Source organism: Heptranchias perlo, chromosome 18 (genome assembly GCF_035084215.1).
Source record: "Heptranchias perlo isolate sHepPer1 chromosome 18, sHepPer1.hap1, whole genome shotgun sequence".
NCBI classification, from domain to species: Eukaryota; Metazoa; Chordata; class Chondrichthyes; order Hexanchiformes; family Hexanchidae; genus Heptranchias; species Heptranchias perlo.
The window spans coordinates 10,224,685-10,249,784 of NC_090342.1; the positions used below are offsets into that span (position 1 = coordinate 10,224,685).

A 25,100-nucleotide genomic window follows, 5' to 3' on the forward strand; every position below is an offset into this window, starting at 1 on the left:
AAAGAAGTTATGCTAAACCTTTATAAAAATTTACAGGGCTATGGGGAAAAGAGTAGGGGAGTGGGACTAATTGGATAGCTCTTTCAAAGAGCCAGCACAGGCTAGTCTACCATACTATACTATGATAAAACACTGGTTAGGCCTCAGCTGGAGTACTGTGTTCAATTCAGGCAACCACACTTTAGGAAGGATGTCAAGGCCTTAGAGAGGTTGCAGAAGAGATTTACTGGAATGGTAGCAGGGATGAAGGACTTCAGTTATGAGGAGAGACTGGAGAAGCTGGGGTTGTTCTCCTTAGAACATCGTTCACCTGAGGAAGGAGGTAGCCTCCGAAAGCTTGTGAATTTAAAATAAAATTGCTGGACTATAACTTGGTGTTGTAAAATTGTTTACAATAGAACAGAGAAGGTTAAGGGGAGATTTGATAGAGGTGTTTAAAATCTGTTTTGACAGAGTAAATAAGCAGAAACTGTTTCCAGTGGCAGAAGGGTCAGTAACCAGAGGACACGGATTTAAGGTGATCGGCAAAAGAACCAGAGGCAACATGAGGAAACATTTTTTTATGCAGCAAGTTGTAATGATCTGAAAGGGTGATGGAAGCAGATTCAATAGTAACTTTCAAAATGGGATCAGATAAATACTTGAAGGGAAAAAATTTATAGGCTATGGGTTAAGAGACGGGAAATGGGACTAATTGGATAGCTCTTTCAAAGAGCCAGCACAGGCACAATGCGCCAAAGGGTCTCCTTCTGTGCTGTATGATTCTATTTTTTTGCAGGTAAAATATACTGGAAGAGTACAATACCTCCCATACACTTCCAGCAAATTACATAAAAACCCAGGAGCGATACATATAGTATAATTATCTTTGCAAATGTTTGATGGAACATATTTTGAAACCTCAAAGTCTTTCAGTGCTCAAAAGGTTTTACATGAAATGAACCTTTAATAGCACATTTCAATTCTTGAAAAATAAACATGCAAATCAAAGAAAGACTTCCTTTCAAAGAGTGCATCACCATGTCCCTCAGAAACATCTCCAAGCATTTCACGTACTGTGAATTACTTTGAAGTCCGCTGATTTATGTAGGCAAATGTGGCAGTCATTTTCCACATTGCAAAGTCCCACAAACAACAAGGAGATGAGTGAGTAGTTAATCTATTTTTTGGTGGTGCTGGTTGAGGGAGGAATTTCCTGCTCTTCTTTGAATAATGCCATGGTATCTCGAACGGTGAACTACTCAAACAGGCAGACAGGACCTCGGTTTAATGTCTCATCTGAAAGACGGCACCTCCAACAACACAGCACTTATTCAGTACCGCACTGGAGTGTTGTCTTAGATTATGTGATTAGATTATGTTTGTTTACATTAGATTGGGTGTCAGCCTTGGCTCATTGGGCAGCACTCTCGCCTCTGAGTCAGATGGTTGTGGGTTCAAGCCACATTCCAGAGACTTGAGCACATAATCCAGGCTGACACTTCACCGCAGTACTGAGGGAGTGCTGCACTGTCGGAGGTGCCATCTTGTGGATGAGGCAATAAACCGAGGTCCCGTCAGCCCTCTCAGGTGCACGCAAAAGATCGCACAGCATTACGTGAAGAGCAGTAGGGGAATTCTCCCCACGTCCTGGCCAAAAACAGAGTCTCAAGTCATTTATCTTGTTGCCATTTGTAGGGCTTTGCTGCATGCAAATTGGCTGCCGTGTTTTCCTACATTACAACAGTAGCTACATTTCAAAAGTACTTCATCGGCTGTGAAACACTTTGGATTGTCCCGTGGAGATGAAAGGCGCTTTATAAATGCAAGTCCTTTCCATTTTCTTTTTCCTCAAGTTTCGGAGTGGAACTTGGACACACAGCCTTGAGTTGGAGGCGGGAGTGCAAAATCTGAGCCAACCTGAGACCAAAGATTCATACACAAAGACCAAGAAAATAATATCTGTACTTCTCGTGGCAACATATTAAAAATGTAAAAAAGATCAAAACTGCACCCAACTTTAGTTTTTTTCTTGAGTCATCCTTTTGAATCCAATATTTTACTATCCCTTTTGTAGTCGCTGATAAATATCGGTCTTGCTACTAGTTTATTGTTTCTCAACTATTTCACAAATTAATAACAGCAGTCAGTGCAGCCAATTTAGATCCATTTTAATGAGCCACAGGAAAAACTCAATGTTAAGAGATCGAGCAATACTGACTGCAGAAAGTAAGAATGATTTTCTGTCACTGGATGTGGCCAGTGGATTTCTAAATACTACGGTGTTTACAGCAGACACCAGAGAGATATAGTAAAAAAAAAAATTAATAATCTCCAGTCTTCCGCATCACAGCAGTTATGTCAAAAACAAGGAAACGTCAAATTGATCTTAAATAATCTCGCATTGACATTAACCGATTATAAAGGAGGGTTTTATTTGTTGTAATAAATCTACCACTGCATTACTTGATGGAAATAGTACTGTGTGCGGAAAAGACTGCCCGTAAAGCTGCAGTGAGCCATAATTACCTCATGTCTGCGTCTCCTATATTTACAAGCAGTCTCCGGAAGTAACACTTGCCCAGTGACTGGCCCCTTCGCCCCAGTGACTGGCCCCATCCCATGGGGTGTTGCCTGCTTACTGTCTGTGCCAAGGTACATAAGCTGTGCTTTATATATAAAAAATATATAAATTGGGGTTACATTTTTATTGCTGGCCTATGTATGGTGGTGCACAAAGGGACTTTGGCACTGTTCTGGTGCTGGCAGCTGTTCAGCTTGTGCGGGAGCGGTTGTGTAATGCAGGGAGGGTGTACCCCCGAACCAGGGGGTGGAGTGACTCGGGGTTCATTTGTCAGGATGCTCAAGGTCACGTAATTACATGGAATTAAAGTAGTGCTGGCAAAAACGATCCAATAGCCATTATCCACTTACCTATTGGGAAGGAGAATCTAATTTCAAACACAGCCTTTGTCAATACTCGTCTCCGGCCTTCAAAAAGCATGCAAAGAAAGAAAGACTTGCATTTATGTAGTGCCTTTCACAAACTCAGGACGTCCCAAAGCACTTTACAGCCAACAAAGTGCTTTTTGAAGAGTAGTCATTGTTGTAATGTAGGAAACGTGGCAGCCAATTTGTGCACTGCAAGGTCCCACAAACAGTGACGTGATAATGACCAGATAATCTGTTTTTTTTTAAAAAGTGATGTTGCTTGAGGGATAAATATTGGCCAGGTCACCAGGGAGAACTCCTCCGCTCTTCTTCGAAATAGTGCCACGGGATATTTTACGTCCACCCAAGAGGCCAGACTGGTCCTCGGTTCAACATCTCATCCGGAAGACGGCACCTCCGACAGTGCAGCACCCCCTTAGTACTGCACTAAAGTGTCAGTCTGGATTATGTGCTCAAGTCTCTGGAGTGGGACTTGAACCCACAACCATCTGACTCAGAGGTCGAGAGTGTTACCAACTCAGCCACGGCTGAACCAGAATCCAACGGTTCACAGATTTACACTAATTTCATCTGCTCTTCACCCCCAACTGTTGGTGGTTACATGATTGGCAGAAATTAGAATCAAAGAATGAAAATCAACAAGCAAACTGCACACTTGCAATGAAAAAAAAATGAACGTTTCTTTAAACAATTGTTTTAATTCTTAGCTCTAATATAAAAACTGACTGGCAACTTATAGGCTTTAATGACATTATGTCAATTGAGCACTACTGTACTTTCAAAAAGTAAACGATTAACGTTTGGGCAATTTGGAATGCTGAGGAAAACTGTTCTCGCCACAGTACTGATAGTAAGTAAATTGCACCTCTTACTTTACCACAGTCTGTACTTAGTATAACTGGGGTTTCTCTGTGGTGCTGAACTCTGTCATAACTGGAAAACTATTCCCTGTAGTCATTCCCTGATCCACATCTAATCACGCAGCTCCAACCACCAACCTGAGTTTTTAAACGGACTTCCTATATCAGGGCGTTTAATTCATCTCTGGAAAATCTGCAGATCGGCCTGAAACTCTAATCGGGAGTCATATTGGATACATTCTTGAAAAGGAAAAATTTCCAGGGCTATTGGGAAGGGGCAGAGGAGTGGGTCTAATTTCAAAGAGTCGGCACAGGCACGATGGGCCGAATGACCTCCTTCTGTGCTGTACGATTCTACGGAGAGAGCAATGACATCCCCGAAGAGCTCACCAGTTTAATTTCCAACTAAAACTCTGAGTTGGCATCTGCTGCAGTTGAATAATTAACACAGAATCCTATTTTTAAAAAAAGAGCAATAAAATTTTTAAATGTTTTGGTGTCGTATCATAAAAAGTCTCACCTTCTACGTCTTTTTATACTCGTCCAATTCTGTGATGACTTTTCTTTCCCCCCCCCCCCCCCCCCCAATAAAAATAGTCTTACTCGTGACAATTCATAGATTAAGAATTCGATAATGTCAAATCCTCTCTGTATTTCAGGCAAAAATACAAGACTTATATTTATATAGCGCTTCATCAGGCTTCTCAAAAACATCTCAAACGCACTTCACAGACACTGGAGATGGAGTTACTGTTGCTCTGCTGGCAAACACAGCAGCCATTTCGCACACAGCAAGGTCTCGCCAGCAGCAATAAGATGAATGACCAGTTAACGTTTTTGATGGTGTTGGTTGAGGGAGGAATGTTGGCCAAATCTCCCAGAGAACTCCCTGCCCTCCTTCAACTAGTGCCAAGGAATCTTAACTATCTACGTGAACAGGCAGCTGGGGTCTTGGTTTAACGTCTGAAAGCAGAGTTATAATTCAGGCTCTCTCCAGATACTCCCCCAGCTCCCCGCTCCCCGCCCCCCGCTCCCTCCTACTTCCTATAATCAGCTGCTACAGGCAAGCACCAAAACTTTATCTGCTGCATAAGATATGTAGGATAGCAGGCCTCTTGCGACAAACAATGAACCATTTTACCACCGGAAACTGTACGAGTTACCTCCGTAACTCATGAGCTCCCTAGGATTGAAGGAAAATTACATGCCGACTGACTATATGATTCAGGCTGAAAATGCATTTAAGTTGTTACTAAGAGATAGAAATAAAAGAACAGAACATTGAATTTACAGCATAGAAACAGGCCATTCGGCTCAACTGGTCTATTCTGGTGTTTATGCTCCACACAAGCCTCCTCCCTCCCTATATCAGCATATCCTCCTATTCCTTTCTCCCTCATGTACTTATCTAGCTTCTCTTTAAATGCATCTATACTATTCCCCCTAAATTACTCCATGTGGTAGCAAGTTCCACAAATGGATTAATTAGCAGAAGGAATACCGTGGTAAAATACGTGACATTGTACCAAAACAATAAAATTCCCAAAGGCACAATAATCTTGGACCACACATCCTCAAAGAAAAACTTTTAACATGAGAAAGACAACTTCCGGAGTCTTCCTTTGTCTCCAGCCCATATGATGGTATTGCAAGAAGGGAGCATGGGGCACAGAGCTAGTTCATAAGCCTTTCTTCTCCTTTGATGTCAAACTGACACAGAAGGCAGATAAAGAAAGTATCTTCAACATTAAGCAAAACAGTCAATCAAGAATAGTTTTCAAAAGGCACCAGGTGGCCCTTCAGAATGCTGACAAGCAATTCATGCACCTTCAGAACAAAGCAAAACTGCAAGCATTCTGCTTGCAACACCTCCCCGATGGGACAATTGCCAAGACCAGAGACTGCAAGTGTAGGCAGATGACAGCCCAGTGATCAATATTATGTATTCCTAACACCTGGGTGGACACGGCATCTATTGCCCTTTATTGGGCAACGTGACTAGCTCAGTCCTAAATGACATATGTGCCAGGTTGGCTCAGCTGGTAGCATGCTTGACGGAGTCAGAAGGTTCCTGGGTTCAAACTACGCTACAGGCCTGAGCAGCTAATCTGGGCTGGCACTTCAGTGCAGCACTGACAGAGAGTGCAGCAGAAGTGCCATCTTTCAGATGAGGCTTTAAATCAGTGCCCAATCTGCCTGCTCAGCTGGACATAAAAAGATCCCACAGCGCCATTCAAAGAAAAGAACAAAGTTCTGGCAGGTGTGTCGTTAACCAGAGGACACAAATTTACGATAATTGATAAAAGAAACAGAGGGGAGATGAGGAGAATTTTTTTTTTCACGCAGCGAGTTATGATGATCTGGAATGCACTGTCTGAAAGGGCAGCGGAAGCAGCTTTAGTAGTAACTTTCAAAAGGGAATTGGATATATACTTGAAAAGGACAAATTTGCAGGGCTATGGATAGAGAGCAGGGAAGTGGGACTAATTGGATAGCTCTTTCAAAGAGCCGACACAGGCACGATGGGCTGAATGGCCTCCTTCTGTCTGTATCATTCTATGATTCTCCTGGTATCTTGGCTAACATCACTTCTTGAACCAAAAACAAGTTATATGGTCATTTACTCAATTGGGATCTTGCTGTCCGCAAACTGCCAGCCACATTTGTCCACGTAATAACAGTGGCTGCAGTTCAAAACTAATCTACTGGTTGTTAAGTGCTTTGGGACATCCTGAGCACGTGATAGAGATGCAAGTTCATTCTCTCTTTTATGCATCTCCTCAAACAAACTATTTTGGTTGGAGTCGGTTTAAAGGCAACTGACAGAGATAACTCAATTCGCTTTGGGAGCTGTTGATCACTGTGTACACCTCCCCCCATACAGAGAAACCTAGCCAACCCTCCCAGAAAGCAGGCCATTTAAAACAAATTGTGACAATATTGGTAAGCTAGAAATTCCTGTTACCTAAAAACAAGTTGCTCTCTGACAGTGTAGCAGTCCCTCAGCCTTACACTGGAGTGTCAGCCCAGATAACGTGCTAAAGTCCTGGATTGGAGGCCCACACTTACAACCCCCTGACTCGAGGCAAGAGTGCGACTACTGGATGGGGGCCATCATACTGTATTGTTGGATACTATTATTGGATGAGTGCCATCAGCAAGATCACACAGTATTCTGGCTATCACTACACTGGATGGGCACTATCTGTAGAATCTACAATATTTACTGAACATTCCCCAGTTTTAAGTTCTTTCCTCAAGAGCGGCGTGGTAACTGTTTGTATATATTTTATAAATCATTACAATCAGATAATACAGTACGGTTTCGAGGTGCCCCTTCAAGGTGTTGCCGTCTACAGTAGATCAAAATCAACTTTAATAAACACGTTCCTTCGGATTTGGACATCAACAAAACTAATTATATTTGAAGTCTCTCAAGGCCGCCTGGACGAGATATTTCATTGGCACGTCCAAAGATGAGTGAAATTACAGTTGAATCTTGATAAACTCATAACCCGGGTTGCCAAGAAATCTTAATTTTGGAGCAGGGTTTCTATACGTACAAGGCTGGGAGCCAACGTCTGCGCCTCACCCTAATTTAATGCTGCAAAGGAATCCAATTTTTAAAATGATATACACAAAAGCATATCTTTCAAAGAGAAGAGCACAGGAAGTTAGATAAGTACATGAGGGAGAAAGGGATAATAGGATATGGTGATAGGGTGAGAAGAAGTAAGGTGGGAGGAGGCTCATGCGGAGCATAAACACTGGCACAGACCTGATGGACCGAACGGCCAGTTTCTGTGCTGTGTATTCTATGTAATTCTATGTAAGGGTGGAAGAGAAACCCTGCCAAAATCCAATGAGCAGTGAAATCAAACAGCTGGCAACATTTTGTACTTGGATAAAGAGGGTCCTGTGACAGAACTGAAAGTGAAGCAATTTACTTATCTTGACAATTCTCTGCTTGTATCAGGGATACATTCAGCTCCAGTCAGCTGTGCATTCTGCAGCAATTATATGGAGAAGCCATTTCCAGCAGTAGTCCATTAGCCTGGTGTATCCACTGGAAGGTCTGGTAACGCACTTATTAAAGCAGTAACACAATTCTTACAATACACTCACACACAAAGAGCCTCATAAGACTGAATAAAAAGAATACAGTTTTAGAAGGTGTTTAAGTAATCGTTAGTTTACACCCTCGTTAGGAGATGTGTCCAGATTTGATCATTCCTTAATAAAATTTCCATGTAAGCAATAGGAACATTCCTTTTTTAAAAATATATATTGTTTAACCTCTCTTTTGCCTAAGAATTCCCTCAATTTTAAATGGGAATTGTTGGAATTAAAAGTTTATATGGAAAGAGTTAAAAATGAATCCAAAGAAAATCAGAGCCCTAATACTTGTTTTAGTCTTAGTTAGTCCTACCATTTAGACCACATGAAGCCCAGTTACTGGGTGCCTTTGGGAATGGCAGGTCACGGACCAATGTACACAACAGCTCTTCATGATTAATTTGCTGAAGTCGTGTCTAGAATATGCCTGCACGGGTTAGGTTAAAGCAATGAAATACCTAAGCAAGATAAACGTTCTTTCATCTCCACTCTGGCCAATGCATTGGAACAGAAATACAGACAGGTGAACAAAGCTGGCACAAGGGGTACCTTTATTGTTGAATCGCAACAAGAGACACCGGGGGTACTTTCACATCTACTGTGCAAAGTACTTTAATAAAGAGATGCTTGCACAATATACAATTTGCTCTCCTGCTCTCCCTTCAGACTCAGCACTCAAAAGAAATGTAAACAATTTTACAACACCAAGTTATAGTCCAGCAATTTTATTTAAAATTGCTGGACTATAACTTGGTGTTGTAAAATTGTTTACAATTGTCAACCCCAGTCCATCACCGGCATCTCCACATCAAAAGAAATGCTCATTAGATGGGAATTGGATGTATACTTGAAAAGGAAAAACTTGTAAGGGCTATGGGGAAAGAGCAGTGGAGTGGGACTAATTGGATAGCTCTTTCAAAGAGACGGCACAGGCACGATGGGCCTAATGGCCTCTTTCTGTGCTGTATGATTCTATATGAATGGTGCAAGCTTGCATGATTCAGTGGTTTTTTTTGAAAGAAACGGAAAAACACCCCAAAGCACTTTACAGCCAATTAGTCACTTTTGTAATGTAGACAACGCAGCCGTCAGTTTGCACACAGCAAGGTCCCACAAACAGCAATGTGATAATGACCAGATAATCTGTTTGCTTGAGGGATAAATATTGGCTCTTCTTCGAAATAGTGCCACAGGATCTTTTATGTCCACCTGAGAGGGCAGACAGGTCCTCGATTTAACATCTCATCCGAAAGACGGCACCTCCGATACAGCAGCACTCCCTCGGTACTGCACTGAAGTGTCAGCCTGGATTATGCGCTCGAGTCTCTGGAGTGGGAATGAAACCACAACCTTCCGACTCAGAGGAGAGAGAGTGTTACCAACTGAGCCACGGCCGACACTACTGAAACGCAAACGATTCCAGATACAAGCAATTTCAGAGACACCGCACGGTGGAAAAATTAAAGGCTTATAAGAATTACTTTCCGAAAGATTTGCATTTGTTACTGGATGCACTGCACGTAATTAAACAAAGCATGTCCTTGGACCTTTTGTTTTCTCAAACACAGACGCGACCATGAAAGCTGGAAGCTAAATTTGTTATACAGCACATTAGTGCGTCTCTGGTACTTCAATGGGTGGCATTAGTCAAAATAATTTCACAAACAATGAACTAATCAGAAAAAGGTCTGTAAGCCCAGAACAGCATGACCCTGGCTACACGTGATGTAAAGTAGCATTTGGCAAACACAGTTATAGAATAGAATCATACAACACAGGAGGAGGCCCATTCGGCCCATCGTGCTGGCTCTTTGAATGAGCTATCCAATTAGTCCCACTCTACACCCCCCCCCCCCAGCCCCCACCCACCCTTTTCCCCATAGCCCTGCAAATTTTTCCTTTTCAAGTATATATTTAATTCCCCTTTGAAAGTTCAACTGTGGCAAATGAATGCAAAGTGCATTCAAACAGCAGCCAGCATGGGGGCTTGCTGTTACATAATGTGAATATTTATGACTTTGCAATAGTAATAGGGCTCCAGCTCAAACTGTTCAATGCTTACGCACAGTTTCTGAAGGAATAGTTGAAATATCAAAGCTACAAGCTGCAGCAGAGACCCGTAATGCACATGGACAGCTTCCAACAAGTCTGTGGTTAAAAAACCTACAGTTAGGCCCTGCAGCAGAGTCTTTGCAAACATTAACAGTAGAGCTGATCAGGAACATGTCATACTTTACAATCTTGCTGTGCACAAATTGGCTGCCGCGATTCCTACATTACAACAGTGACTACTCTTCAGAAGTACTTTATTGGCTGTAAAGCACTTTGGAACGTCCTGAGGCCGTGAAAGGCACTGTATAAATGCAAGTTCTTTCTTCCTTTGAATGCAGGAGAACACTGGACTCATACAGACAATGGAACAGGATAATTTTGGCTCTGATTGTTCCCACCCGAGTTCACCTCACCTGCTCACACTCTTACCTGGCATGAACACCAACAACAACTTGCATTTATATAGCACCTTTAACGCAGTAAAACGTCCCAAGGCGCATGGCCACATAAATGTTGTACAATGTACATGCCCATTTAGGTCGCAAACATGCAACCACGCAAAAGGATCGCAGGTACCAGTGTACTGTGTGATAGGAAAGCCAATTGCATCAGTTCCGTGGATTCAGCTCATATGTGACTAATTTACAGATGTCAAAAAGCTGCAGTAAACAGATGCATCAACAGATGTAAAACATGACAGTCATAATGGGTTTGTTCCCTATTGTGGTGTTCATAACTCACCATGAGTCAAGGGGAAACGTAAATAAGGCAAGCTCCTTGACTGAAGAAATGCATCCTTGGAAAAAGAATCAATTATAAAATACCACTGCGATTGCCAAAATGATCGAATGACACAGCTAATTAACATTCAATGTTAATTCCAGCATTTTACAAGTGATGCTTTACAAACATGCTCGCACAATTACAACAAAATGCCACATTTAAAAATGAAACACTCGAGACCCATTCCCCATTTATATTCGTATTCCCAAAAAAAAGGGCAATTTCTGCCCAGCTGTTTCAAGCTACGGGCACAGTCCTTTGAACCATTGTTCTGTTCCTAGGTTTTCAATAGGAGTTAGACATTTTATGAACAAATGCTGTCTTGTCGAATGTGTGCACAAGATTACCTGGTTGCCGGTCGATTTAGCTGCTAGCTGTGTGAGGGACTGGGACTTGCTAAATTAAGCTAGACTGGAATTATATAGCACGGAAGAAGCCCATCGTGCCTGTGCCAGCTCTTTGAGCGAGCTATCCAATTAGTCCCACTCCCCTGCTCTTTCCCCACAGCCCTGCAAATTTTTCCTTTTCATGTATTTATCCAATTCCCTTTTGAAAGTTACCATTGAATCTGCTTCCACCGCCCTTTCAGGCAGCGCATTCCAGATCCTGGCATCTCGCTGTGTAAAAAGAATTCTCCTCATTTCCCCGCTGGTTCTTTTGCCAATAATCTTAAATCTGTGTCCTCCGATTACTGACCCTCTTGCCAGTGGAAACAGTTTCTCCTTATCTACTCTATGAAAAACCCTCATAATTTTGAGCACCCCTATTAAATCTCCCCGTAACCTTCTCTGCTGTAAAGGAGAACAATCCCAGCTTCTCCAAATAACTGAAGTCCCTCATCCCTGGTACCATTCTGCTAAATCTCCACTGCACCCTCCCCAAGGCCTTGTGACATCCTTCCTAAAGTGTGGTGCCCAGATTTGGACACAATGCTCCAGCTGAGGCCTAACAGTGATTTAAAAGGGTTTAGCGTAACTTCCTTCCTTCCCAGTACTTAGCCTTCACTGACGACTGTGAACAAACAGACACACAGAATATTTTTTAATGTTTCCCCTCACTCAAAAAAACTCACTTATCAATTAGTTTTTAATTATATGAACACTATAGTTTTGTTTTAAAGTTAAAGTTAATTAACAAACTGAAAAAAAAAATCCATGTAGACTTCATATTTACAAGAATCCTACTGACGAAAACATGTACATTTAATTTGCATTTTTAAAAAAACAATCCTCAGGAAATAAAAGCCATCAGTCACAGTATCAGAGAAAAGCTGGTCAACTTCCACATCTGTTGTGTAGCTACAATGATTCTCGAGTTACAGTCTCATTATTAGGCTAGGAGGTCAAGCAAAGCCGAGTCCTCAATACCCCTTTCTTTCCCCCCAGGAAGTGTTTCAATGCTGTGCATAAAAAAAGCACAGCAGGGAACGTACAATACACAAATCCAGCTTAGTTTATTAAATGGTGTAACCACTGAATGAGCCCAGATGGCCGCTGGAGATGCACACATCAGCAGTACATACCACCAAGGTCATTCTACCAGGTAAGCAGTGATACACTCCAGATTCCAACTCGCTGACCCATCTAATCTAACCTGGGAAAAAAATAAATGTTGTTTAAAGCTTCATCGCTTGACAACTGAAACATTATTAAGTGATATCCGAATAACCTGGAACTTGCTAAATTAAGCTAGACTAGTATCATCGAACCTTATAGCACAGACGGAGGCCGTTCGGCCCATCATGCCTGTGCCGGCTCTGTGAAAGAATTATCCAATTCGTCCCCCTCCTCGTTCTTTCCCCATAGCCCTGGGAAAAAAACTAGCATGTGATGTCATTTTAAAAAAAAACTTTGTCGCAATATATTTCAGAACTGGGGACGTTACGGATTAATCTGTGTAGCCCAGCTGTAACGAAAACAGAAAATGCTGGAAATACACAGCAGGCCAGTCAGCATCTGTAAAGAGAAAAGACGGGTTACGACGTTTCAAGGTGCGTGGCCTGCCTGGAATGCACTGCCTGGAAGGGTGGTGGAAACAGATTCAATAGTAACATTCAAAAGGGAATTGGATATATACTTGAAAAGGAAAAATTTGCAGGGCTATGAGGAAAGAGCAGGGGAATGGGACTAATTGGATAGCTCTTTCAAAGAGCCGGCATAGGTACGATGGGCCAAATGGCCTCCTTCTGTGCTGTATCATTCTATGATTCTAAATGGGCTAGTTCTCCAGCTTTCTTTTCAGGATATTCATATCTTACAAACTGCTAATGATTTAGATAACCAACCATTCTGGACTCAGGCACTTTTAATGAAGCAACGCATCAGTTAACATAATGCCACATACAAAACTTGGCAGCCATAACCTCGACAGTAATGGAAGATATGAGTTCCAACAGCAAAACCTCAGAGAAAAGTCCAACCAAGGGGAAAAAAAAAATAATTAAAAAAATTGCTAGAGACTGATCCAATTCTGCAACACAACGAGAGTTTACAGGACTACATAAACCTTGTGATCAGGACTGGGTGATGCAATAGGCTAAACACGCTGTCCTTCCAACTCTGGGGACATGGGTTCAAATCAAGCCTGTACCGAGGGGATGAAAATCTCTCACTGTTGGTTGAAATCTCCAACTAATTCTTACCGATCCACGACAAAAAGAAAACTGCTCAGAAATCGGCATAAAGTAGCAATCTCACTCAGAGAAGCCGTTAAGAATGGCAGGCGAGAAGTGGATGATTCCACACTATACACAGTGTGGGCAACTCCCGTGAGGTTGGGGCAAAGGCAAATTGTCGGGGCAGTTTGCCCCGACAATTTGCCTTTGCCCCAACCTCACGGGAGTTGCCCACACTGTGTATAGTGTGGAATCATCCACTTCTCGCCTGCCATTCTTGCTTTTATTTCGCTTGACATGGATACATTTCAGATTGCCTCCGCTTTCTTCCTTCCTTGGAAAAAAGAAATGGGAGCAGGCTCTCTGCTTATCTTCAAGTCATTCTGCGCCATGAAGCTAATTATCTTTTCCAAGTGAAACCAGTTTGAAAGGAGTGCAGAATTCTGCAGCTGGCTATGTCGTATCTGTCATGGGAGCGCTCAACATTGGCACTGGGTGATAAGATTGGGGGGAAAAGCAACTCTATTCGCCAACATCCTTCACTGATTAGCAGAAAAGCAACAAGATTGAACATTTAAAAAAAAATAGTTTTATGTTCGAGAAACTTGGAAGACTAAATTGGGAGAGTGATTGCAGATGGCCTTGGAATACTCCCAGGCATCTGTTACCCACTATACATAATTTATAAGTCATGTGCAAAAAGCGAATTTTCAAATAGTAGCACAATGTTGCCATAAGATATCAATTTCAAAAAGACACGATTTCAGAAACCAAAGATCTTTCTACACTCGCACAAATTCTGGAGATCAAAATTTGATTTATTCCTTTAAATGTTAATGGAATAGGGAAACTAATTTGAAAACAGATACTGCAGGGGAGGAAAAGTAGTTATTATTAAACCACCACCATGTATGGTGTACATATAGATTACGACGCAGGACAGTCATTTTTGTACTCATTTATAGTAGTGCAGTTACTATTATAGGGATGGGCAATAAATGCTGGCCTTGCCAGCGACGCCCACATCCTATGAACGAATAATAAAAAAAGAATTATTAATACCATATTAGTCTTTACCCATTTCGAGCACTGGCTGCCGCTATTTCTACAGAATTGTCATAGCCACATAGAGATGGCCACAAATCTGCCAACACAAGATCTTAGGACCCGAGTCAAAGTATTGTTGTCAGTGCGACGTCTCTGAAATAGTTTTCATTTCAGTAGTGTTAGCTGTGGCTCAGTGGGTAGCCCTCTCACCTTTACATCAGAAGGTCCTGGGTTTAAGTCCCACTCCAGGATTTGTGCAAATGATGTGACACTTTGGGGGAGTACTACACTGTTGGAGGTGCCATCTTTTGGATGAGACATTAAACCGAGGCCCCATCTGCCCTCTCAGGTGGATATAAAACACTCCATGATGCTATTCGAAGAAGTGCAGGGAAGTTCTCCCTGGTGTCCTGGCCAATATTTATCCCTCAACCAACATCATTAAAACAGATTACTGGTTACTTATTGCACTGCTGTTTGTGGGATCTTGCTGTGCGCAAATTGGCTGCCGCGTTGCCTACACTACAACAGTGACTACACTTCAACAGTATTTCATTGGCTGTAAAGCACTTTGGGAGACCCCGAGGTCGTGAAAGGCTCTATATAAATGCTAGTTCTTTCTTGCAGAGGATTTGGAAAGAGAAAGAGAAAAAGAAAAAGAAAAAGAGAGAAAAAGCATTTGGAGCTAACACTTTGGAGAAACAAAGGTTTGAAGGGAATGGTCAGGACCAGTTTGTATAGCACAATGGAGCACACAGACCGCGCTGGCGTTCTGAGCAATGCATTTTCCCAAAGCAGGGTAAAAGAAAAGAAAAATCAACTAGTGTCCAACTTCCACCAGCTCTTATCTTGTTTGGGGATGCAAGTTGAGGGAAAGAAAGAAACAAAGCAGCCCGCTTGATTGGCATCCCATCCACCACCCTAAACATTCACTCCCTTCACCACCGGTACATTGTGGCTGCAGTGTGTACCATCCACAGGATGCAATGCAGCAACTCGCCAGGGCTTCTTCGACGGCACCTCCCAAACCTGCAACCTCTACCACCTAGAAGGACAAGAGCAGTAGGCACATGGGAACACCACCATCTGCACGCTCCCCTCCAAGTCACACACCATCCCGACTTGGAAATATATCGCCGTTCCTTCATCGTCGCTGGGTCAAAATCCTGGAACTCCTTTCCTAACAGCACTGTGGGAGAACCTTCACCACACGGACTGCAGTGGTTCAAGAAGGCGGCTCACCACCACCTTCTCAAGGGCAATTAGGGATGGGCAATAAATGCTGGCCTCGCCAGCGAAGCCCACATCCCATGAACGAATAAAAAAAGAACTTGTATTTATGTCGTACCATTCATGTAGTCAGATATCCCAAAGTGCTTAGCAGCCAATGATCTGCTTTTGAATTCTAGTCATTGTTCTTTTATAATCAAATGCAGCAATTTGTGCTCAGCAAGAGCCCACAAACAGCAAGTGAAGTAAATGGCCAGTTAATCTGTTTCAGTGGCATCAGTTGCAAGAGGCATGTTGATCAGGACACCAAGGAGAACTCCCTGCTCTTCTCTGAAAAAGTGCTATGGGACTTTTTGTCGTTCACTTGAGCTGGCCCTGGTTTAATGTCTCATCCGAAGGACAGCACCACTGACAATGCAGCACTCTCTCAGTACTGCAGTGAGGTATCAGCTTAGATTTTGTGCTGTAATCCTGGAACTCATTACCTTCTGATTTAGAGGTGAGAGTGTTGCCACTGATAAAATTACAGTGAGCCAAGCTCACTTCCTGATAAAAGCACGAACGAAACAAATAAATTGTATAAGCAAAGGTACATGAAATCATCTCTGTTTCATTAACTTATAACAGGGGTTTCCAAATGTTTCTATGTGAGGGATGCAAAGCAAATATTAACACACTACTGAGGAGCCCTGAAAATGTGGATCCACCCAACAGGAGCCGTTATCCTACCTTCTGAAAGACACTGCCAGCTACTCAAAAGGAAAAGAGGCGGAGAGGTTTAGGGAAGTAATTCCATAACTCAGGGCCTAGGCAGTTGAAAGCACAGCCGCCAATGATGGGGCGATGGAAATCGGGGATGCGAAAGAGGCCAGAATTGGAGGAACCCAGAGTTCTCGGAGGGTTGTAGGGCTAGACGAGGTTACAGAGATAGGGAGGGGCGAGGCCATGGAGGGATTTGAACACGAGCATGAGAATTTTCAAATAGAGACATTCGGGGACGGAGAGCCAATGTAGGGTGGGTGATGGGTGAACGGGATTTGGTGTGAGTTAGGATACGGGCAGCAGAGTTTTGGATAAGCTCAAGTTTATGGAGGGTGGAAGATGGGAGATCGGGCAGGAGAGCATTGAAATAGTCGAGTCTGGAGGCAACAAAAGCACGGATGAGGTTTTCAGCAGCAGATGAGCTGAGGCAGGGGCAGAGACTGGCACTATTCCACCCTCCCTGTAATATAAATGGGGCATGCCTTACAGGCATTGCAACGGAGGTTCACTAGATTAATTCCTGGGATGAGAGGGTGGTCCTATGAGGAGAGTTTGAGTAGAACGGGCCTATGTTCTCTGGAGTTTAAAAGAATGAGAGGTGATCTCATTGAAACATAAGATTCTGAGGGGGCTTGACAGGGTAGACGCTGAGAGGTTATTTCCCCTGGCTGTTGAGTGTAGAAGTCGAGAGCATTGTTGCAGGATAAGGGGTCGGCCATTTAGGACTGAGATGAGGAGGAATTTCTTCACTCAGAGACCAGTGAATCTTTGGAATTCTCTATCCCAGAGGGCTGTGGATGCTCAGTCGTTGAGTATATTCAAGGCTGAGAGCGATAGATTTTTGGACTCTAGGGGAATCAAGGGATATGGGGATCGAGCAGGAAAGTGGAGTTGAGGTTGAAGATCAGCCATGATCTGCTCCTATTTCTTATGTTCTTATTAATTTAACAGAAGAGGGCAAATCCAAATGTACAGAACCATTTATTAAAGCTGTATTATAAAATACTGTACTAGTGAGGGTAATGCTCTAGTGCTGGAGCTGGCCAAAAGTACCATGTCTTCAGAATCAATTTCATTACCATATGCGTACAAAGATACAGGGTTTGCAGTAAGTGCCGTTACACTGCAGCATGTGATAGAGTACCAGGTAAATAACTATCCATTTGGTTAATGGAATGCTTACATTTGCTACTGATTTAGGTTTTAGTCGTTTTTTATGTTATTAGATAGGTCTCCAAATGCTGTAGAACTGAAATTTAATTTAGAACAGTGATTTCTGTGAAAATGTGCATCCAAATCAATTCCCAAGATCTCATCGTCCTAAACTATGAGTAACTAGGCATGGATGTACAGCATTCTGAGTGCATTGTTAAGCTACTTTGAAAAAACAGCCTTTTCTGCTAAACAAAAAGATCATTGTCTCAAATAATGGTCAATGTCACAGTGCAGTGAAAAATAAAGCACTACAGTCAAAGCTCTGATGGTAATTCAGGGCAGAATGGAGGCTCCGGCACAGGATTTATGAATAAAGCATTGCAAATTTCTGCCCGCGTTGGAAATCTATTCACCAACTGCAGTACTACATTCAGAAGCACATGCCGCCTCCATCTCCATGACTTGCACAATACACCAGAACTGAACTTTACAAAATCAACTCTCAATTTCAGGTCTTCAAAACTATTAAGGGGTTTGGTAGGGGTAGACGTAAAGAAGATTTTTCCACTTGTGGGGGAATCCAAAATTAGGGGTCATAAATATTAGACAGTCACTAATAAATCCAATAAAGATTTCACGAGAAACTTCTTTATCCAGAGAGTGGTTAGAATGTGGAACTTGCTACCACAAGGAGTAGTTGAGGCGAATAACATAGATGCATTTAAGGGGAAGCTGGATAAACACGTGGGAGAAAGGAATAGAAGGTTATGCCGATAGCGTTAGATTAAGTAGGGTGGGAGGAGGTTTGTGTGGTGCATAAACACCAGCATGGACCTGTTGGGCCGAATGGCCTGTTTCTGTTCTGTAATTTCTATGTAACACGGCCAAAATGTAGCCCTGGTAATATTACAGTAAGAGTTGGTTCCTTTGTTACTAATGAGCATTGCTGCAGTGTCTAAAAAATAAAAACATAATATTTTCTATTTTTAAACTGACTCTTAAAAAAAATTGTTTCCATTTCTCAGTTACTTTTCAACCCCGTGTAAAATCCACTCCTCCACACTCCTTACTTTGGGAGAGGGGCTCGATAATAACTTGCTCCCGAGTCCTGTCGACACTGCTCCGTAACCAGCTGACAGGAGTGTTCCAAGAGTTTCACTTGTTCACCGTCTCTCATGCCTCTACCTCCCACAGAGAAAAGCTCAGCATCCAGACAGATCCAGCTGATTTGGGGAGCTTAACGCATGAAGAATCTGCGTATGTACCCAGTTCAACCAGTCTGTGGTGCAGCATGTCAGTGCATTAGCACGTAGATAGAGAGAAACTATTTCCGCTGGTTGGGGATTCTAGGAGTAGGGGGCACAGTCTAAAAATTGGAGTCAGACCTTTCAGGAGCGAGATTAGAAAACACTTCTACACACAAAGGGTGGTAGAAGTTTGGAACTCTCTTCCCCAAACGTAAATTGATACTAGCTCAATTGCTAATTTTAAATCTGAGATAGATAGCTTTTTGCCAACCAAGGGATATGGGCCAAAGGCAAGTATATGGAGTTAGATCACAGATCAGCCATGATCTTATCAAATGGCGGAGTGGGCTCGAGAGGCTGAATGGCCTACTCCTGTTCCTATGTTCCTAGAATTACATAGAATGTACAGCACAGAACCAGGCCATTCGGCCCAACTGGCCCATGACGGTGTTTATGCTCCACACGAGCCTCCTCCCTTCATCTAACCCTATCAACATAACCTTCTATTCCTTTCCCCCTCATGTGTTTATCTAGCTTCTCCTTAAATGTAGCCACTGGGCCAGCACTTTCATCTGTTGTTCCAGTGATAGTTTTTTTAAAAAACTTACATTAATCACAAATGCTGGGGGAAAAAAAGTAATTGTGAAATTAGCTAACCCAAAAAGTCAATCCATTAAATAGTATACTATGGTTTAAGCTATTTTGATATTGTTAGCCAAACAAAAATAGATAGGGTTAGGTAATGACAACCGATGACTGACTAATGTTTTAATTGCAGAAAATTAATTATTTCGTTTAAAGAAATTCCACTCTTTGCAATAGGAACGGTCAGACAAAAGGTCTTCGGCCTGAAACGTTAACTCTGTTTCTCTCTCCACAGACGCTGCCTGACCTGCCGAGCGTTTCCAGCATTTTCTGTTTTTATTTCAGATTTCCAGCATCCGCAGTATTTCACTTTTGTCTGGTTGACTCTGGCAGGATCCACAGTGAAAGGGTTAACAGCTTTATAGTGAACTAACATTTCTCAGTGCTAAAGCAATTCTCCATCTATTTCAAGCATCATACAAATGGGAACATACAAAAAAAAGTCATTCTGACAAGTGCATTCCCAGGATATGAATCACAATTATGATTTAAAAAAAAGTTTATGATACACATCCCTACTTATCCATTTTCCCCATAGTGTCTAATGTCACAATGAGATTTAATCATCATTTCCTGGAAGTTTACACCCTGAAACCATCTAATCATGTTTACACTCGCTCCACAGTAAAGAGTTTCCTTCCCACTATCATATCTAAGTTATAAATTCACAGCAATCTGTACGACTGTAGACGGTTTGTTTAAATGTTTTAGTTTCCCTACAATTTGATTTAAATCCAGCGGTTTGAAGAGATTCGTATTTTCGGATCAGTAAAAGTACAGGTTCCATCATTAGTGCAATCCTTCGTGGGCCAGGGGCACAGTTACTATAAAAATTAACTGTCCCCACTCTCAAAACTGCAGCAGGACACAATGACCCTATTACTACAGGCCAGTAGGGAACTCTCATCCCAGATAAATTTATACAATGTTCCAACTTCAGCACCATAGGGACACATGTCCTACTTCTCCAGAAGTCCAGTTATAACCTGTTTGGACTAATTTCTGCGCTCCAGAAACACTTTGGGGAAAAAATAAAATACAATGCGATACACCACTGGAATTCCATCGAAAATGTAACCCGTAAGGACCAAACAGGATACGCTTTTATCCAGGGCTATTCCCGTCATCCTTTCAATCCAGTTCTTGGTTTAAAAGAACTATAAAAAGAGAGTTATTTACTATACTAAATCCTAATGCAGCATTTAAAAAAAATACTCCTAAACCAACACAGCATCGCATACTGAATGTGTGTATTTCGTGAGGGAAGAGTTCGGATAATCTCAGTTTTAGAGCTCTCCTCATGTCTGGTTTATCCCCCTCCCTCCCTGTGCCTGTGGAAAAATAATTCGTAAAGGAAAAGCAGATATGATTAAGTGGGATTTAAGGTGCAACTTGCCACAAAAATTAATGCAATTGTTGCAAGTCATTGCAACATGCCACAATGTCCGAAAATGTTATGTAGTTTTACACCTTGACTAACATTTGAGTCATCCTGTATTAATCGCCTATTTTTGGACTGGACGGATTTATGTACATTTAAGGAGCTGCTGCTGTAAATGATTCAGAAGACAGACTTTCAAATAAAACTCTTCATGCAAAGCTCCTTACACCCCCTGTGCCATTCCCCCCACGTATGGCCGCCTTCGCTGCAGGAACCCCAGTTGAAGCACAGGGGTTAGCAGGGCTCCGCCGCACAGTGACTGGAAGCCAGCCTCCAGCCTGGATCGTGCCGAAAGGGCGAACTTTGATGGAACAACTGCCAAACTTCGAGATCTGCTCGCTGCTTTGAGCCTTCTCCACGGCTACTTTTGGAATCGCTCCGAACCATTCGCGGATCGTCCGCAAGGAGTCAAAGCGACGGGAAAAAAAAATCAAAGCATTTTCTTTTTACAACACTTCAATTTGCAGGAGCCTCTTTTAAAATTTGCTACTTCACTTGAAAGAAAACACTTGTTCACAGAACCTGTCTTTTTTTTGTGCTTGGGAGGGAGGGGAGGAAATATTTTTAAAGTTATAATTTTAAAAGTATTCTTTAAAAAAAAATATTCATGCAAATGGACCTGGGGTTTGATTTGATCTGATTCTAGCTGGGCTGATTCTTGCCTTTCGCACCATCACGTCATGTCACACACACACCCATGAAATCGATTCTCTCGTTTGAAATACAAATCCCGACTACACCGACCTCTAATTCCTACGAACCGCTCCTTTGAATGTCCCTATAAGACAATCCCTTATTTGGATTCTAATACCCCTTTTGTTAAAACAAGAGAAAATAAATTGCAATTTGATTAGTGAAACAATTCAATTCCAGCACATAGAAGGAAACAATGGGAATCAGTAAACGTAACAATCTTACCTTTCACTTGTGTTTCATATTCGGTTATAATTTCTTTATCCTTCTTATACCTGGTAGGGGTTGACATCTTTTTTAAAAATTCCTGCTCCGCAGTCCTTACAATAATGTCCAAAAATACGTGCCCGGGAGCTGGCTGAGTATTGCTGGCATTCACTTTGATGGTGGAACGAGTGAGTGCTGAACACAATCTGAACCTGACTTGTCAACCCGATCCCAGGGAGGAGAGAGAGAGAGAGAAACACACAGATAGCTACACAGCAATCAGCACCATTCGGTATCCAGCCTTGTACACTGATGTACAAGTTTGCAATGCATTTTCGGATTTGGTATAAGAACCAGCAAGGCTTGTCAGTGTATGGAAACTCTGCAATCTAACGGCTGGTAACAAATGAATCAGCTGCAACAGCGTTGACAGAGCAGGACCTCCCCCCCGGTTCCTAAACCTCAGCAGCGAGAGTTCACTTCACATGATCCAGCTCCTCTCACTTTTACTGTTGCATTTGTTTCTCATTGAGGGGGAGGGGGGGAACTGTCGCCTTTCAATAAAAAGAGATTAAACGACGCTGTTTGCAAACAGTAAAATGCAGACGATCTAATGCAGCCCCGCAATTGCCGCTCCCCCTCCCTCCCTCCCTGCACCGCAAGTTACCAAACACTAAAAGTTTGCCACTGCCCAGCTTGCGACTCCCGCCAGCTCCAACAGGCAGGCGACTGACTCAGCCTAACGTGGTGGCGGAAGTCGGCGACTTTTTCCCCCCACCTTTGCGCGCGCGTGTGATTGACGCCCGAGCCGGCCAACCCCGCGTTCCATCGCCCGGGCAACGTTCGAAATAGAACGCCTGCGGTCAAATGGCAGAGCCGAGTGGGCGGAGCTTAAGTGCTTCCCAGTTCGGCTGGTGTTTTTTTTTTCGCGACGAAAGTGGGGGGAATAAAATGGAACAAAAGGATTGATGGTGTGCTCAGAGAATGCAATGCAACAGGAGGTGCATTTGACAACTTTTATTAGTGGGACTGCTGGAGCATCTGCAATTCGTGTGGAAATGCTTTTTTTTTGCAATCAGTTACTTTAAGTGCAAGAAAAAAAATATATAATTTATATTTTGTGAAATTGGAAACAAACACACACGCTGACATTTATTTAATGCACCTCTCTCTGCACAAAGCAATCAATCTTATTGAACCGTGTTTCTAACAGTGGATAATTTATTATCTAGAGGGTGGTTATGTGCATCCAGAGATGGGTGTTTTTCCTTTCGCCCTTTCAGTCACTTTCTTTGCATCTATTGGGGATAAGTTTAACTGTTCTGGTTACTCCACTCAGTGTTAACCAGATCTGCAGTAATAGCCCCCAAGTCGGGGTTATTAAGGATTGGGCTTCAGTTGAACTCTTGTGCCACGGTTTTCTGCGCCTTTTTAAGCTGCTTTTCACTCCCAAATGAAATGATTTCTTTACCAAGGGTTGTGGTAGGCGTTGAGAACATCGCTCAGGTCCAAGGCGCTTTGTTTGCGGAAATACCATAGAAACAAACCTACGTTCTGAGGAAATAAAAGCCACGTTATTGTAAAATTAGTCCCAGCCGTGAAGCAGCTGAAGCTGCAGTGTTTTCTTTTAACAGGCGGCCTATTTCACACTTTTTTTTAAAAAAAGACGCAAAATTAAAAGTTTTTTTTATTGCACAGTCACACATTAACGGCGCATCTCTCTCCGTTTTGTCGCAATGGTGAAATCTTGCAAAGCATTTTTCAGTGGTTATTATACAGACCGAGATGTTGCGGCGCCGGTCTTGTTTTTGGCGCAATGGGTGTACTTATCACAATTTTAAGGAAAGTTGGAAAAACTGCGAGACAAGATGCCCTGCACTAGATACAGCAGCTGCTGCTTTGCAGCACGTTCCCCAGTGGCCTTGACAGACTGCCAGCGGAGTCTCAGGAGCAGGCTGGTCGTGCAACTCAGCTGTGCAGATCACCATACCTGGGGTTGGGTCCAGTAACGCTGAGTCACTTAGTATAAATTAATGTCCACTTTTGGCTGGTTACATTCATATCTCGTTTTTCATGTCAATTAAAAGTTTATATTTTTACCATTTTATTTTTTTCTTAGACTGGAAGAACTGCCCAGGATCTTTAACTATGACCTTCCTTGTCAATTGAAAATTTCAAAACTGAGATTGATAGATTTTTGTTAGGCAAGGGTATTAAGGGTTAGATGGAGTTAAAATATAGATCAGCCATGATCTAACTGTGTGGCAGAACAGGCTGGAGGATCTGAATGGCCTGCTCCTGGTCCATTGTTCCTGGCTTTATTATTCATCTCCTGGAATTGAAGTAGCTACAGATCTGGTTTCAGAAATACTCCATCCATCCGGTTCAGAACCGTTTCAAGACATTAGTCTACAGTTAAAATATAATGGTGCAATCAATGAAACAGAATCCACCAACTTCTTATCCAATATATAAGGTAGGCATAGTTTTTTTTAAAAGTCAAACTCCTCAGGTTAAAATGAATATTGATGATATATGGGTGCTGGCTCACTCTTGCCTCTCAGGCACACATTTAGGTTTTTGGACTATTGATATACTCGTGTAGAATATCCAAGTCAAGTATTTCACTATTTGGTGAACTTCAAATGTACTTAGTTATTTCAGTTCAAACCTCACCACATTAAAAAAACATATTTACTGTGGTCTTTGTACTATCATTTAAGCTAATTAGGATTTGGAGTATATTTGATAAAATATTTTTACTTATATAAAAATGCCATATGTACACACCACACTATGCAACTATAGAATATCTGTAACAACTTCTGTTTTGTAGAAAACTTTTCTCAAAATGCAAAACTAGGGATTACTTCTTAGCTTTTTTTTATTAAATGTGATTCTCTGAAGAAATACATCAATGTCCCATTGTTGGACTAAATGTTGTGCTGCTATAAAATCTAATTCTTCAGTCGTACGTTTTAACCAGTATGATAATATTGGCTACGTATTGTAATGGAAGTAGGTTTTGAAAACAAATAAACATTTACTTCCTATGGGGAGATTAGTTATAGCGTCTCAATGGTAGCGCACTCGCCTCTGAGTCAGAAGGTCATGGGTTCAAGTCCCAATCCAGAGACTTGAGCATAAAATCTAGGCTGACATTCCAGTGCAGTACTGAGGGAGCGCTGCACTATCAGAGGTGCTGTCTTTCGGGTGAGACATTAAACTGAGGCCTCGTTTGCCCTCTCAGGTGGTCGTAAAAGATCCCATGGCACTATTTCGAAGAAGAGCAGGAGAATTGTTCCCGGTGTCCTGGC

The 25,100-nt window shown here is 42.3% G+C and overlaps 1 protein-coding gene across 4 annotated transcripts in view; it reads right to left on the reverse strand.

Moving 5' to 3' along the window:
* The window catches only part of LOC137334583 (SLIT-ROBO Rho GTPase-activating protein 1), a 200,841-nt gene extending 178,449 nt beyond the window's left edge, over positions 1-22,392 (reverse strand). For all 4 annotated transcript variants that reach the window (XM_067999367.1, XM_067999366.1, XM_067999365.1 and 1 more), the window contains exon 1: positions 21,802-22,392. In XM_067999367.1, the coding sequence (XP_067855468.1) occupies positions 21,802-21,868 (67 nt within the window). In that variant the 5' untranslated portion in view covers positions 21,869-22,392. The remainder of the gene's footprint in view (positions 1-21,801) is intronic.
* Positions 22,393-25,100: the final 2,708 nt, after the last annotated feature.